The sequence below is a fragment of the Lactuca sativa genome, chromosome 8 (genome assembly GCF_002870075.4).
Source record: "Lactuca sativa cultivar Salinas chromosome 8, Lsat_Salinas_v11, whole genome shotgun sequence".
Classification (NCBI taxonomy): Eukaryota; Viridiplantae; Streptophyta; class Magnoliopsida; order Asterales; family Asteraceae; genus Lactuca; species Lactuca sativa.
Genome location: NC_056630.2, coordinates 184,551,555 through 184,566,721, shown reverse-complemented (window position 1 = coordinate 184,566,721; position 15,167 = coordinate 184,551,555). Strand labels below are relative to the sequence as shown.

Below are 15,167 nucleotides of genomic sequence, written 5' to 3'. Positions count from 1 at the left end.
ACGTAGTACTAAATCGTAGCTCTAAAAGGGCTACTATTTATCAACGGATAGCATCTACATTACCGCGCTTCCTATGAAAAATTCGCGAAGTGAATGTAATGGGAAAGAGATGGTACTATGGTGTAGTGTCAAACTACAACCGTACCTATTACCTTAAATCTAGGGTAATACTACCAAGTACCACAGTATTTGGATATATATATGTATATATATCAATACACCGATACTCAACTTGCCTTATTTGATGGATAAGGTATAATGTGATGTCTAGATCCCAGACTGTTTCGCTCCCCTATCAAAGGGATTTTAGGACCCACACACGACCCCTGCATGAATGCAAGCCGTGAGCACCACATTACCTGTGATCATGTATACTCGATATAACAATCACAATCGTAGTGTGCTTTATCAGTATAGTTAGATCCTAAACTGGTTCTGAGCTATAGCCCCTAGTGACGTCTATCCTATGTATATGAAAGCGTACTCATGTAAGTGTGATCACGCAATTGTACTTATGGTGTACTGAAATGTTCTACGTGTGCTAGCGGTAATGTGTGATCTCTTTATCTAGCAAGTATTGTCATGTAAGTGTTCTAGTATAGTTGTATATGTTCTCGTAGTATAGTTGTATATATTCTCTTCCTAGTATAGACTCATGAATGAACTGACTCATTGATCTAGCAGTTGTAATAGTATGATTCTGTGTTACCCCGATGGTAACTTGTTAACGGTGTGTTTAGTACGTATGATTATGGAAGTACTTTTATGTCTATATATGTCTATTTGATATATAATTAATATGGAAACGACCTTCGGATGGTCACCCAAAATCCTATCAGACCACATCCAAATCGAGGAAAAGGAAACAAGGTGGATAGCCTTCCTAAGCCCTTTAAACATTATTTATACGTCTATACATATATGGGCATGCAATTTGTAATATAAAAGCATAAATAAGTGTTTATAAGACATTTGATACATAAACATTAGTTTCAAGGAAAGATCGACTTGATGTCAATCTATAAAACCATTTGAAGGCATAAGTTTGATAAAACAATATAAGTATAAGGAACATTTGTTTGAAACACTGTTGTAAATAAGTTTGAAATATGATAAACGGAGTAAGAGGTACAGTGTAATAAGGAGTTTAAAACATATAAAATGTTTATAAAAATCATTTGAAGGAAATTGTTTGGTAAAACGGCTAAATGAGTAGCCAAATCTTTTGATTATTGTAAGTTAATCACATGTGATTGATGTAATAAGTAATATACTCCTACTTACTAATCACATGCAATTGACATAATAAGTAGCATGATTCTACTTGTATCCCCCCCCCCCCCCCCCCCCCCCGTAAAGCATTTAAAAGTAGTTTAAAACATTATTTAAGGGGTATGAACTCACATGAAAGCTTGAAGATAGCGAGATGGAAAACCGGGCAGAGTTTCGTCTCGGGAAACGGATTTTCCTCGGGATTCTCGGGAATCTCGGGAGTAAAATCGACCCTCGGGACTTGAGCAAAAAGACCAGAGCTTCGGGTTATAACGGGCACGGAAAACGAGGCAAGATCGAGAGAGAAATGAGAGAATTGAGCAACTTTTTCGGAAAGCCTCGCATCCTATTTATAGGAAGGCTGAACCGCCTCCGAACGCGGGGCGTACGCTCGTACGCAGCGCGTACGCGTACGTCATGCGTGACCGAAGCCTCGACTGCCTCGGTTCGGATGGGACGGGTTGCTGGGTACGCGGGTCGGATGGGACGGCGGGTTGGATGGGACGTCGGGTCGGACGGGTCGGAGCTTCGGACGGGTCGGACGGGTCGGATTCCTCGGATATCGGCGACGTGGACGATCCGAAGCCCTTGATCTCAGTACGCGGGGCGTACGAAGGTACGCAGGGCGTACTTCGGACCTATCCGATGACTCCCCTTCGGATAATACCAGGAATTTACAATTAAATTTATATTTATTTTAATTAAACTTCTAAAATTCATATCTCCCTCATACGAACTCCGTTTTTGACGTTCTTTATATCCACGCGAAGGTGAGACCATGATCTACAACTTTCGTTTAGATTCCGTTGGCAAATTCCGAAATTATTTTTATTATTTATTTATCAAAATGACGTGATTAAGGAATTTCTTCTAAAATTCATAACTTTCACATCCGAAGTCAGATTTGGACGTTCTTTTTATGCACGATCATAGATTGAGGTTGTCTATAACTTCCATTTAGATACTTAAGGCTAAAAACTATTGCATCGAAATTTCGCGTTTTACGATTAATCGCTGATGCCGGTTTTTCCGAGAATCTTCGGTTGGTCATAACTTCTTCATTATAACTCGGATTTTAGGGTTCTTTATATGTACGAAAACCTTGATACGGTTCCTACTACTTTAATTAACCCCAATAAGATTTTAGGAAAGTTATATTTTGACCTAAATTTGATTGGTTTTACATTACATTGTCTCGAAATATCGGGTTGTCACATATATATATATATATATATATATATATATATATATATATATATATATATATGTATGTATAAGAGCAAGTCAGTTTTACCGTTAGTAGGCCTCATTCATGAAGTCGGTCTATAAGGGGGGGTATAAGTTTGTTGCGTATAAAAGGGCAGCTTAATGGGTGTCCACTCTCACCCACCGCTTCCTTGACTGGTGGAGGGTCATTAGCTAAACGGGTAGGACAAGGAATATAATTCTCATTAAAAGTATAATGATAAATATAAAGTAACTAAACCTTTTATAAATTCCCAATCTTAGTTACTTTAGGAAAATGTGAAATTGGTGCTAACCCATGAAATTACACTTTGTACCTTACCAAGTCGTTGGTGGAGCGTGTGTGGGTAACCGACACACTAACATGGACTAGTGAGAGTGGAAAAGGGTGACTTAATCTTTATGATAGATCTGTGGAGCGTGTGTGGGTAACCGACACATTGATTAGGTGATAAAGATTAAGGGTACCAAGTTAATTTGCATGGTTATTTACACCTTGTTTGTGATCCTCGACATCCCAGTCACAAACTTGAGAGGGCACAATCGAGATTTAAACGTGCCATTGAAAAGTTCAATGAATCTCAAAAGATTTAGGAGTTTCAATCAAATTAAAAACCTAATAATTTATTTCTTTTTCATGGTGAAAATTGGTGAATCCTCATTTGCCTACATTCAAATATTTTATAGCTTGGATTACGACATCCCTCTTCCATGTTATAAAATATTGTGTTGGGTCCTAGCCTTAATATTTCATTTCGGTGTCTTATTAAGGATCCTATATCTAATCTAAACTTGTCTTTCTTCTTTTCAGATGTCTTCCAACAATGCTGCTTCTGGCTCAAACCCTACCAGCTGACTTTAGGGCACATGAGAGAGATGCTACCAAAGTGGCATGTATCATGTTGGCCACAATGACAGCTGAACTCCAGAAGTCCTATGAGGACTTTTACTATTTTGAGATGCACATGATCTTGATGGACCGCTACCATCAAAGTGCTCGTCAAGAGGGGTATGAAATAATCTATTCCATGATAACAATCCGGATGAAGGACGGTGAATCCATCATGGGCCACATGAAAAAAATGCAATGGTTTGTGGACCATCTGCTGAAGTTGAATTTGAACTTCCCTAAGGAGCTGTCTGTTGACATCATACTGCACTCCTTACCTACTTGTTATGATTAGTTCCGAGTGACCTATCACATGAACAAGGAGGAGGTCACACTCAGCAAACTTCAAGGACTTTTGAAGACCGTTGAAACTGGTCTCAAAGGTAAATTGGTTGTCACTACACCTACTCCTAACACCACCCATGTTCTGGCAATCGGGCAAAGTAGAGAGAAGAAAAGGATGACCCCTTCGAAGGGTACCAAGGGAAAGTCTCTTGCTGGCTCCTCTTCAAGTGGAACCAAATGTGGTTCTGTCACTCCTTCTTCCAAGCCAAAGGAAGCTTAATGCTTCTATAGTCAGGAAAAGGGGCACTGGATATGAAACTGCCCCAAGTACCTGCAAGATGTTAAGGATCGGAAGCTCAAACCTACGCGTGTAGGTATTTACACAATATTGTCTAATAACTCACTGCATACTAATTCTTGGGTCCTTGATATAGGTTGTGGTATTCATATATGTTCTGATTTGTAGGTCCTAAGAAGAAGTGAGGATGTGGAGCACGTAAAGATAAATTTGATCATGGGAAATAGGAAAGCTTCACCTGTCACCAAGATTGGAGTTTATTCTTTGTTGCTAAGTAGTGGGTTAGTGTTAGAATTGATTAAGTGTTATTACTCGTCTGAAATGGAAAGAAATATTATTTCTTTTCACGGTTGTACAAACAAGGATTTACTTTTTCATTTGATAATTAGTTTGGTGGTATTAATGCTTTTTATAATAATTTTCTTTATTTTAAAGCATTACCTTGTGATGGTGTATATGAAACTGTGTCGGTTGTAGATAACTTAGGAAATAATGTATTGCATATCGATTCTTCCACTAGTTTCGATAAAGCATCCTTGTGGCTTTGTCGTCTTGGACATGCTAACAAGAAGCGCATAGGCCAACTCCAAAAGGCTGGAGTCTTGGAGTCATTTGACTTAAGGTTAGATGATAGTTGTGAGTCTTGTTTGCTTGGAAAAATGACAAAGTCACCCTTCACTGGTACTTGTGCTAGGGGTGAAGGTTTGTTGGACCTCACACACAGATGTGTGTGGACCTTTCAGAACTGCCACAATGGATGCTAACTGCTTCTATGTGACTTTTACTGATGATTACAGTAGATATGGTTATGTCTACTTAACCAAGCATAATTCAGAAACCTTCGAGAAGTTCAACGAGTTTAAACAGGAAGTGGAGAATCAGTTGGGTAGGAACATTAATATGCTTCGATCCGATCGAGGAGGAGAGTATCTTAGTACATAGTCCCTTGACTATCTTAAGGAATGTGGAATTGTTTCACCATTGACACATCCTAGAACACCACAACTTAATGGTGTGGCTGATAGGCGCAATCGAACCTTGTTGGACGTGGTTTGTTCCTTGATGAGTTGAGCTTCGTTGCCAATCTCATTCTGAGGGTATGCCTTAGAGACTACCTGTCCATATCCTAAATCTAGTCCCTTCCAAGAAGGTTGCCAAAACACCTCACAAGATGTGGACTGGGAAAGTTCCCAATTTAGACCACATCAAGATTTGGGGTTGCGAGGCTTTAGTGAGACGTGAGACTCAGGACAAGCTCGAACCTTGTAGTGAGCGGTGTATTTTTATCGGCTACCCACAAAATTCCTTTGGTTACCTCTTCTACAGACCCAGTGAGAATGTGGTCTTCGTGGCAAGGAGAGGGGTCTTTCGAGAGAGAAAGTTTATAAGCCAAGGAAATAGTGGGATGCAAATTGACATTGAAGAACTTCAAGAGTCAAGCGGTGAAGGAACCTCAAACCCTAGCAATCAACCCGAGGAGGAAAATCATGTTGATGAGTCCTTACCTCTGAGGCATTCTACAAGAGTTAGGAATCCACCTAAGCATTAATATGGTCTTCATATTACTGCGGAAGGTGATGCATTTATCAATGATAGTACACTGGTAAAATTTGAATGAGCCTAACAACTTTAAGGAAGCCATGGTGGGCCCTGAGTCCGACAAATAGAAAGAGGCCATGGTCAGCGAGATTCACTCCATGTAAGACAATCAAGTTTGGAACTTGGTTGAAAATGTACTGGGTTGTAAGATGGTCGGGTGCATATGGATCTTCAAGAAGAAGACAGACATGGATGGGAATGTACAAACTTATAAAGCGTGAATGGTTGAGAAGGGCTTTACTCAAACTCCGGGAGTTGACTATGATGAGACCTTCTCACTAGTAGCGAAAATTAAGTCTATTAGGGTTATGCTAGCCATAGATGCATTTCATGATTATGAAATATGTTAAATGGATGTCAAAACCGCTTTCCTTAATAGAAAATTGGTTGAGTATGTTTACATGAGTCAGCCAGAGGGTTTTGTCGATGCAAAGCACCCTAATAGAGTGTGTAAGCTTGAGAAATCCATCTATGGATTGAAACAAGCATCTCGTAGATGGAATCTTTGTTTCGATGAGAAAGTCAAAGAGTTTGGTTTTTCACAGAGCGAGGATGAGTCATGTATATATGTTATGGCTAGTGGGAGTATAGTTATCTTTTTGGTGTTGTATGTGGATGACATACTACTCATAGGAAATGACATCCCAACCTTGCAGGAGGTGAAATCCTGGCTTGGGAAGTGTTTCGCTATGAAGGACCTTGGAGAAGCTGCCTATATCCTAGGGATAAGGATATCGAGAGAAAGGAGTAAGAAATTAATTAGACTTAGTCAAAGTAGCTACTTGGATAAGGTGCTGAAAAGGTTCAACATGCAGGATTCCAAGAAAGGTGACTTACCAATCCAGAGTAATGCCAAACTGAGTAAGACTCAGAGCCCGAGTACAGAGGCTGAGATAGCTTAAATGAGTCGAGTACCGTATGCTTCAGCTATAGGCTTGATCATGTATGCTATGACTTGTACTTGCCCTGATGTGGACTTTGCTTTGAGCATGGTCAGCAGATATCAAGGGTATCCGGGAAAGACTCATAGGACTGCAGTGAAGAATATTCTCAAGTACCTACGGAGGACTAGGGACTGGGTCCTTACCCTTGGTAGGAGTGATGACATGAGATTTGTGGGGTATAGTGATGCTAGCTTCCAGACTGACAGGGATAATTTCCGCTCTCAGTCGGGCTGGGTCTTTACCCTAAATGGAGGAGCAATTACTTGGAAAAGTTCCAAGCAGGAAACAATAGCCGATTCAACTTGCGAATCAGAGTACATAACAGCAAGCGAGGCGGCAAAGGAGGCAATATGGATAAAGAACTTCATTGGAGACGTTGGAGTTGTACCAGCTATTAAGGAGCCTATGGAGATTTTTTGTGATAATGAGAGTGCAGTTGCCTTAGCCAAGGGACCAAGGGATTACGGCAGATCCAGGCATATCGACAGAAAATACCACTTGATTAGACATCAGATAGAAGAAGGACTCCTCGTGGCAAAGAGGGTATCATCGGATGAGAACCCAGCTGATCCCTTTATGAAGGGATTGTGTAGGGTTAAGCATTTGTAGAATGTGAGGCGCATCGGGCTGAAGGATGATATTAGTTTTTATAGATTAGATAGCTATTTCTGAAACTTGTAAAATGTAATTGACATTTGATGGTTAAATAAAAGTTGTTGTTTATTTATAAGTAAAGTGTTGTTATCGTGTGTCAATTGTTTACTATTGTTTCAATTTTGCATGTTTTGACTTCCAGAATAATTACTTTATTCAAACTCTCCACAGTCAGTCATATGTTGGAAGTAGGTATGAATCAAGACTGTCATGAATTGGGCTTGTAGATGCCTAAGGTGTTAGACATAGCAAAAGTTGCTACAACATTCATGGGTGCTCATAAGTTCTGAGTATTAGATTAAACCCACGCTCACTTGTATCACTTCATGGAATTTATCTCGAGTGATTGTGAGACGGTAATATCATATAAGTCTTCAAACCTAGAGATATGAGTTGGTTGTGCATTGATTGGATGAAAACATATCAGTAACTTGATGTTATAAAATGTTCTTTTGTGTATGATTCAACAAGAAGTTAGTACAAGCATATGAGTCGAAGTTTCCAACTTTATCCATAACAAGGCCAAAAACTTTCAAGATCCAAACTTTATGCAATTAAAGTGACCAAAAGCTCATAACACCCAAAACTAGCCAGATCTAACAATTTCATCATCAATATTCAAACTTTATACCTCTAGAAAGAAGAAAGGTGAACAATATATGGATCTACAAGCTCCAATGCAACCAACACTTATTAAATAAGTTCCTTCTTCTCCAAGGTGCACCAAGAACACTCTAAAGCACTTAAAAATACATTCTTTTGCTTACAAGGCTCAATCTAAGGTTAGGGGTACAAGAGAGGGTGTTGGAGAGACGGAGGCTGAGAATAGAATGAGTTTGGGGGTGTTAAGGAGCTTAAATAGGGCTCAAACCACAAAAATAGGGTTTGGGCACTGATTGTGTATGCCCATCGTACTCAATTTTATCCCAACGTACTCAGCCATACTCAAAACACCTAGCGTGCTCAATTTACTTGTAGCGTACGCGACTGACGAAAAAAATCGCCCTAAATTCAAACAGTCATTACTTCTTCGTTTCAACTCCAATTACGACGATCTCTATATCCATGGAAAGGTGTTGAGAAGCTCTACAACCCTATCACTTCTCCTTTTCCTTAAAACTTACCGAACATAAACTCAAAATTCATAAAAGGCTCGAACTATCACTTTATGGTTATACCCTTGGGCTCTAAAGCACCAACCAAACTCTCGAATCACCTAATCTACATTACCCACACTCAAAAGGGAGTAAGTCTATTTATCAAAAGGCCCTAAGCCTTATGATAACTGGTCTTCGCGTGACGAACCTAAATTATGAAATGATTCGAAATAGGGTGTTACATTTATGTTTTGTTTTAGTGATATATGACCCGAGGATCAAGGTTCTACGATTATACCACCACTTGAAGATCCAGAGTCTACGTTCCATAAGAAGAAAGATAAAAAGGTTGATGAGTTAAGTAGCAGTTTTCACAAAGATAAGGGATTTGAAAGCTTTGAGAACACTCCAGACAAGAAGAGCATATGATATGAACTAGGTCTGTCGAAAAAACCCGAAACCCGTTCTACGCACCCGACCCATTCCGAATTCCAATAGAATGGGTCGGGTAGAATGGGTAACGGGTATGAACATTCAGGTAATAGGTCAACCCGATAATAATATAGGTCGGGTTTTATGTATGAATATTTATTTTCGGGTATACCCGAATACCCAAATTCGTTTTTTAAATAATACCCAATATACATTACATATGAGTCGGATGTAGTCAAGGTTATGCACGCTTAAAAAAAAACCCTTGGTGTCGTCTTATGATCGACGCAAGCACTCATCAATAAACCCTCAAAGACGTTAAACCCTTCAGGACGTTAAAGCCTCGACTCCATCTGATCACAGGTTAAAACTTTTTAATCCACTATGGTTTAATTTCTTTAATTTAGTCATATTATATATGCATCATTGCAGTCGCTATTGTTTAATTTCTTTAATTTCATGTCGGCACCGTTACCACAACTACTGCATGCATAACCCTACCCATGATTTATGCACCCTTATTTTATTTTATTATATTATAATCCAACAATTATCTTGAAGTTCCTAGACTCCATCTCTAGCAGCTTATCTTGAAGTTCCTAGACTCCATCTCTAGCAGCTTATATGTTGGCTTTCTTTATGTCAATTTTCTAAATCTTTGTTCCGTAAGTTGGATTTTTCTAGTCAAGATTTTTGTTTTTATGTGGGTATCATAGTCAGTGAAGGTTCGCTAATTCAGATGTATAACTAATTAGTTTAATCATAATAATATAATTAATTAATTATCCAATTAATTTGTTATATAAATTACCACAAGTACGCATGATTACTTTTTGTATCACAGTATGAGCCTCTTTATTGCAATCCATGTTTGAAGATCATTAATTAATTATCCAATTCATTTGTTGTATAAATTACCACAAATACGCATGATTACTTCTTGTATCACAGTGTTTAAGGGCAAGCTAGATGAGCCACTTTATTGCAATCCATGTTTGAAGATCCAAAACTGTAAATAGCAACGTCAACTTATTTAATATTATTTTTTGAACAGAAAGGAACGTCAACTTATTTAAACTAAGTTCACAAAGAAACCTCCATTCCCTTTAAAGGTTGAACGGAATATCTTAATACTTAGAATATTTTACTTTTACCCATTGTCCTTGTAAAAACAAAGTTATAACTAAAAAAATTTATGAGGGTCCACATCAAAGATTGTATGATAAATGTACATATTCACCTAAATTCTCCATGCTACCAACCTAGGAAATTAGAACTAATGATGTATCAAAAATATTGTCAGTTTTCTTTTTGTTAACTGTTTTTGTTTATATTTTCTTCACTTTTTTTTATATACTTGTAGATGTCTGAAACGAATGAGTATATAGAAGATGAGACGATTAACCTTGAAAGCCCAACCAATGATTCAGTTTCGGTAGTAAACGAGACACAACCAAAAAAGTACAAACCAAGATCCAAAGTTTGGGATGAATTCGAAAGATTTACGGACAAAGAGGGAGTTGAAAGATCAAAATGTAAAAATTGTGGTTCCGGGCGATACAAGTGTGAAGGGAAAGGGTATGGTACCAAAAGTCTTTTAACTCATTTAGACAAATGTGTGCCTTACTTGGCTAAAATAAATGCCGGTCAAACACAAATAGCTTTTGGTGATGAAAACAAATTAACATCTTGGAAATTTGATCAAAAAGAGAGTAGAAAGGCTTTGACACACATGTTAGTAGTTGATGAACTTCCATTTAGTTTTGTGGAAGGTGCAGGCTTTAAACATTACAATAGCGTTAATCAACCAATGTTTAAAATTCCATGTAGAAGTACAAGTACAACCGATACCTACCAATTGTTTCAAGAAGAAAAAGAAAAACTTCGAGCTTTTATTAAAAAAAACGTTGGTAGGATTTGTTTGACCACTGATACTTGGACTTCTACACAACAATCAAGTTATATGTGTCTCACCGCCCACTTTGTAGACAATGAATGGAAATTGAAAAAAAAGTGTTGAGTTTTTGTCCTCAAGAGAGTCATTGTGGGGTTGATATCGGATTAATGGTTGAGAAATGCTTAATAGATTGGGGAATAAAAAATGTTTTCACAATTTCCGTTGACAACGCAAGTGCTAATGATGTGGCAATTGAGTTTTTAAAAACATCTTTCAAAATTCCAATAACTGTCTCTTAAATGGGAAATGGACACACATGAGATGTGTTGCCCACATTTTAAACTTGGTGGTGCAAGATGGTATTAAAAAGGTCGATAAGCCGGTTGAGATAATTAGATGGGCGGTAAAGTGGATTAGGCAATCACCTTCAAGAATTGGCAAATTCACCAAGTTTGCCAAGCTTGTTAATCCGGGTACAACGAAATACTTGCTAAGAGATGTTCCAACTAGATGGAACTCTACTTATCGTATGTTGAATATTGCCCAAGCTTATGAAAAAACTTTTGAGAGATACGATCTAGAGGAATATGAGTTTCGTTTCGACATTGAAAAGGCAGATTTATCGATTCCTTCGCCGAGCGATTGGCAACATGTTAGGCATTTGTGTCATTTTTTAAAACCATTTTGTGATGTTACTGAAAGGATTTCTGAGACACTATACGTGACATCAAACACGTGCATTGAAGATATTTATTCCATTCGTACACTCTTAGATGATGCTATTTCCGATTCTAGCCTTTGTGATATTGCATTGGCAATGAGAGTAAAGTTTGATAAGTATTTTGGCGAAGTAGAAAAAATGAATTTATTGCTCTACTTTGCTTTGATTCTTGACCCGAGGAACAAAGTAAAGTATTTGGTTATACTACTTGAGGATCGTTATGGAAAAGAAAAGATGGAGGAGAAAAAGAAATATATTATGGATTCTATGTATGAATTATATAATGATTACATTAGAATTCATTCTCCAAGTACTACTTTTAGTACTACCGGGTCTAGTAATTCATCGTCGATTTTAGGGAAACGCCAAAATCCGGATGCTACGACACCAAAATCACCATTGAGAAATAAGCTAAGAGAAAAGATGAAAACAAACATAGTTGAATCAATTGGCGAGTTAGAAAAGTATTTGAAAGAAAGTGTTGAAGAAGATTCATCAATGTTTAACATTTTAGATTGGTGGAAAGTGAATAGTCCAAGATTTCCGATTCTATCATTGATGGCTAAAGATTTGTTTGCCATTCCTGTCTCGATTGTGGCTTAAGAATCTGTTTTTAGCACTAGCGGGAGGGTTTTGGATCCGTATAGGAGTTCTTTAACTCCTAAGATTGTTGAAAGTATAATCTGTACCCAAGATTAGCTTCAGGGTGGTATAGGAGTTCTTTAACTCCTAAGATTGTTGAAAGTATAATCTGTACCCAAGATTAGCTTCGGGGTGGTATAAGTGACAACATCGATTTTGAACAAGATTGGGAAAACCTACAAGAAATTGATAAAGGTAGTTGTTTATCTTTAATATTTTTTAATATTTTGACATGTTATGTTTTGTCCTTTTAATGCTTATACTTACGGGTGCAAACGAGCCAAGCTACTCGTGAGCTACTCGAGATCGGATCGTTAAAAGCTTGACTCGAAATCGATTCTAACCGAGCCCAAGCCGAGCTCGAGCTTAATATTAAGCTCGTTTATTAAACGAGCTCGAGCTCGATCCCATGTCACTAAGCTCGATTAGGCTCGCGAGCCTAAACGAGCCTTAATATAATATAATTTATTATTATTTTTATATATTAAAATAAAAACATATTTCGGGATTAGGGATTTAGGGTATTAGTAAACGAGCTTCTTAACGAGCTCAAGCCGAGCTTAAGCTTATCTAGACACGTCAGATAGAAAACGAGCCGAGCCCGAGCCCGAGTCGAGCTTGTATAATTATTTACGAGCTCGAGCCGAGCTCAACACAAGAAGCTCGAATCGAGCCGAGCTCGAGCTCGAGCCTCGTATAACTTAAACGAGCCCGAGCCTAGCCTGACCAGGCTCAGGCTCGGCTCGGCTCGTTTGCACCCCTACTTATACTATTTGTATATGATTGGGAGAAGTTGGTACGTCTAATTAGAGCTCGGATTGGATATGGAAATGAATGTGGCAACGTGAAGATGCAAGATTGATGAATATTTTTGTGAAACTAAGAATCATTTGAAGGTGATTTGAAAGTTGGTTATGTTTTGAATTGGTTATGACTTATGAATTTTAACTTTTTGTTATGTTTAGACTTTTATTGTTTAGTTGGGTTGTGTTTAGACTTTTATTGTTTGGTATCATTATTCGTTATTTAGCATCACGACATCACCACATTTGACCTTCTTAACTTTCAGTTCTTGACTTATTATCATCTTCATTTTGGTTCATTAAGTTTTACTATTTGAAATATCAAATTTATAAACATAATATACATGTTAAACAAAAATAAAACCAAACATCGATAAAAAGTATTTTTATTATAAAATGATGAACTGTTGTAATCTATATTCATACACCAGGAATTCTTCAAGCACATTTGAAACTCTTTAATTAAAAAAAAAAGTGAAATTTAAGAAATTTTCGGGTATACCCGATAATTACCCGACCCGACCTCAAACCCGAATACCCGAAACCCGAAACCCGAAACCCGAATTACAATATAGGTCGGGTATCGGGTATTATTTTCTTAAGGAAATACCCGTTCTACCCGACCCGTTCTACCCGAAACCCGAAAATTTTACCCGTTCGACACCCCTAATACGAACCAGAAACCGATGACAATTCAGAAGGATAGGTTAAAAGCGAGGTAGAAGAATTGGCCAATATAGCGGAGATGACTATGGAGAAGTACAAGAAGCGGATGCATAACGAAAACATGCATGGTCTTGTACCACTTGAAATTCCAGTAGCCACCAATTTTGAACTCAAGGGGTATACTCTCCCTATGCTTAAATATATCCCATTCTATGGGAATGATTATAAAGATGGCTACAAGTATATTGACAAAGTTTTGGATGTTGCAAATTACTTTAATGTTCCAAATGTTACATGAGAATTGGTGTTGCTAAAGATGCTTCCAACAACTTTCAAGGGAGTAGCCAAATACCAACTCAAGTCACCTCCACCTGGAGCTATTTGGACATGGGCCAACCATGGAGAAGAGTTCATTCAACAGTTCAGTCCAACTTCAAAAGTTTCAAGATTGAAGAATAATATTGCTAACTTTCAACAAGAAAATCATGAGTCCTTAGATGAAGCTTGGGAGAGATACAAGGGACTGCTCAGAAATTGCCCTCAACACAATCTTAGTGTGCAACAAAAGTTTTCTATATTTTATGATGGGTAAATGTGACCATAAGGAAACTCCTTGATTCTTAAGGACCATAGACGAAGAGGAATCCCACTACAATTATGGATTAAATAGAAGAATTCTCCAAGCATTCAAGAGAGCATCACAACCCTAGAGAGGATATTACAAGAGGTAAGATAAATGGAAATGGAGCTTTAGAGGAATTGGCAACGGTGATGGTGAAACTCGAGAATATGGACCGAAGGATGACGAAGATGGGCCAATGTATACACACAATAAAAGCGGGTGGTGACAACTGTAGTGGACCACACTTAACAAAAGATTGCGATTTGGATGAAAACGGAAATCATGAAGCTCAAGTCTGTTCCACTAGTGGAGACAAATATGATGATGGTTAATGGAAGCCTAAAAATGAATGGTTTCCATATGACGAATACAAGAAGGCTAACGAAGAAAATTTTAGGCAAAATGGTCGAGGATTTTATAAAAAAGAAAAACCACCGCCCGAGAACAAATTCAAGTTCGAGTTGATGCTTGCACGCTTCGGAGTTGTTTCTGAGAAAATACATGACGCGACTGATGTTATAATAACAAACCAAAAAGCCGAGATATCAAACATTGAAACTCAATTGGGGAAGTTGAACAAACTCATAATCGAGCGGTGACCTCCTAAAAATCCCAATCTAAAACCACAACCTAATGTAATGGCCATATCTACTAGTAATAGAACTAATTTTGAGCCTCTGGTTGTTCTTGAAGCAGAAAAAAAGGATCCCAATCGACAACTTGAAAGAAGAGAAAAAAAAACATTTGAAAAATGGGTATGCCTAGTGTACACGATGTGGCGACCTTGATGCCACGTCGTGGCTATAGAAAATGGTGAAAATTATTCTTTTGTTTGACCTTATCAACCACCATTGGCATACTTTTATTGAGCTAAACAGAATCCACTAGAGCTAGAGCGGAAGAAATTCATGGAACAAGTCCTATCGTTTTCTATCAACACACCTTTCATCAAAGCCATGGCTGAAATTCCCAAATTTGCTAAGGATGTGATGAGATATTGTAACGATTTGGAGAAGGCACCTACCATTGTATTTTGCAACAATTATTGAAGGGTTGACAACAAAGATGGGAGACCTAGGGCATCGAACTTTGCCTTGCAAA

The 15,167-nt window shown here is 38.0% G+C and overlaps 1 protein-coding gene and 1 non-coding gene across 2 annotated transcripts; one reads left to right on the top strand and one right to left on the bottom strand.

Moving 5' to 3' along the window:
- The first annotated feature begins 10,928 nt into the window (after positions 1-10,928).
- On the top strand, positions 10,929-11,936 carry LOC111877380 (zinc finger BED domain-containing protein RICESLEEPER 2-like). Its single transcript, XM_023873911.1, has one exon. The coding sequence runs from the start codon at positions 10,929-10,931 to the stop codon at positions 11,934-11,936; it is 1,008 nt and encodes a 335-aa protein (XP_023729679.1).
- Positions 11,937-13,889: 1,953 nt separating this feature from the next.
- Positions 13,890-13,996, bottom strand: LOC111877387 (small nucleolar RNA R71). The gene has a single exon (XR_002845391.1). It is a non-coding gene; the product is annotated as a small nucleolar RNA R71 (small nucleolar RNA).
- Between the last annotated feature and the right edge of the window lie 1,171 nt (positions 13,997-15,167).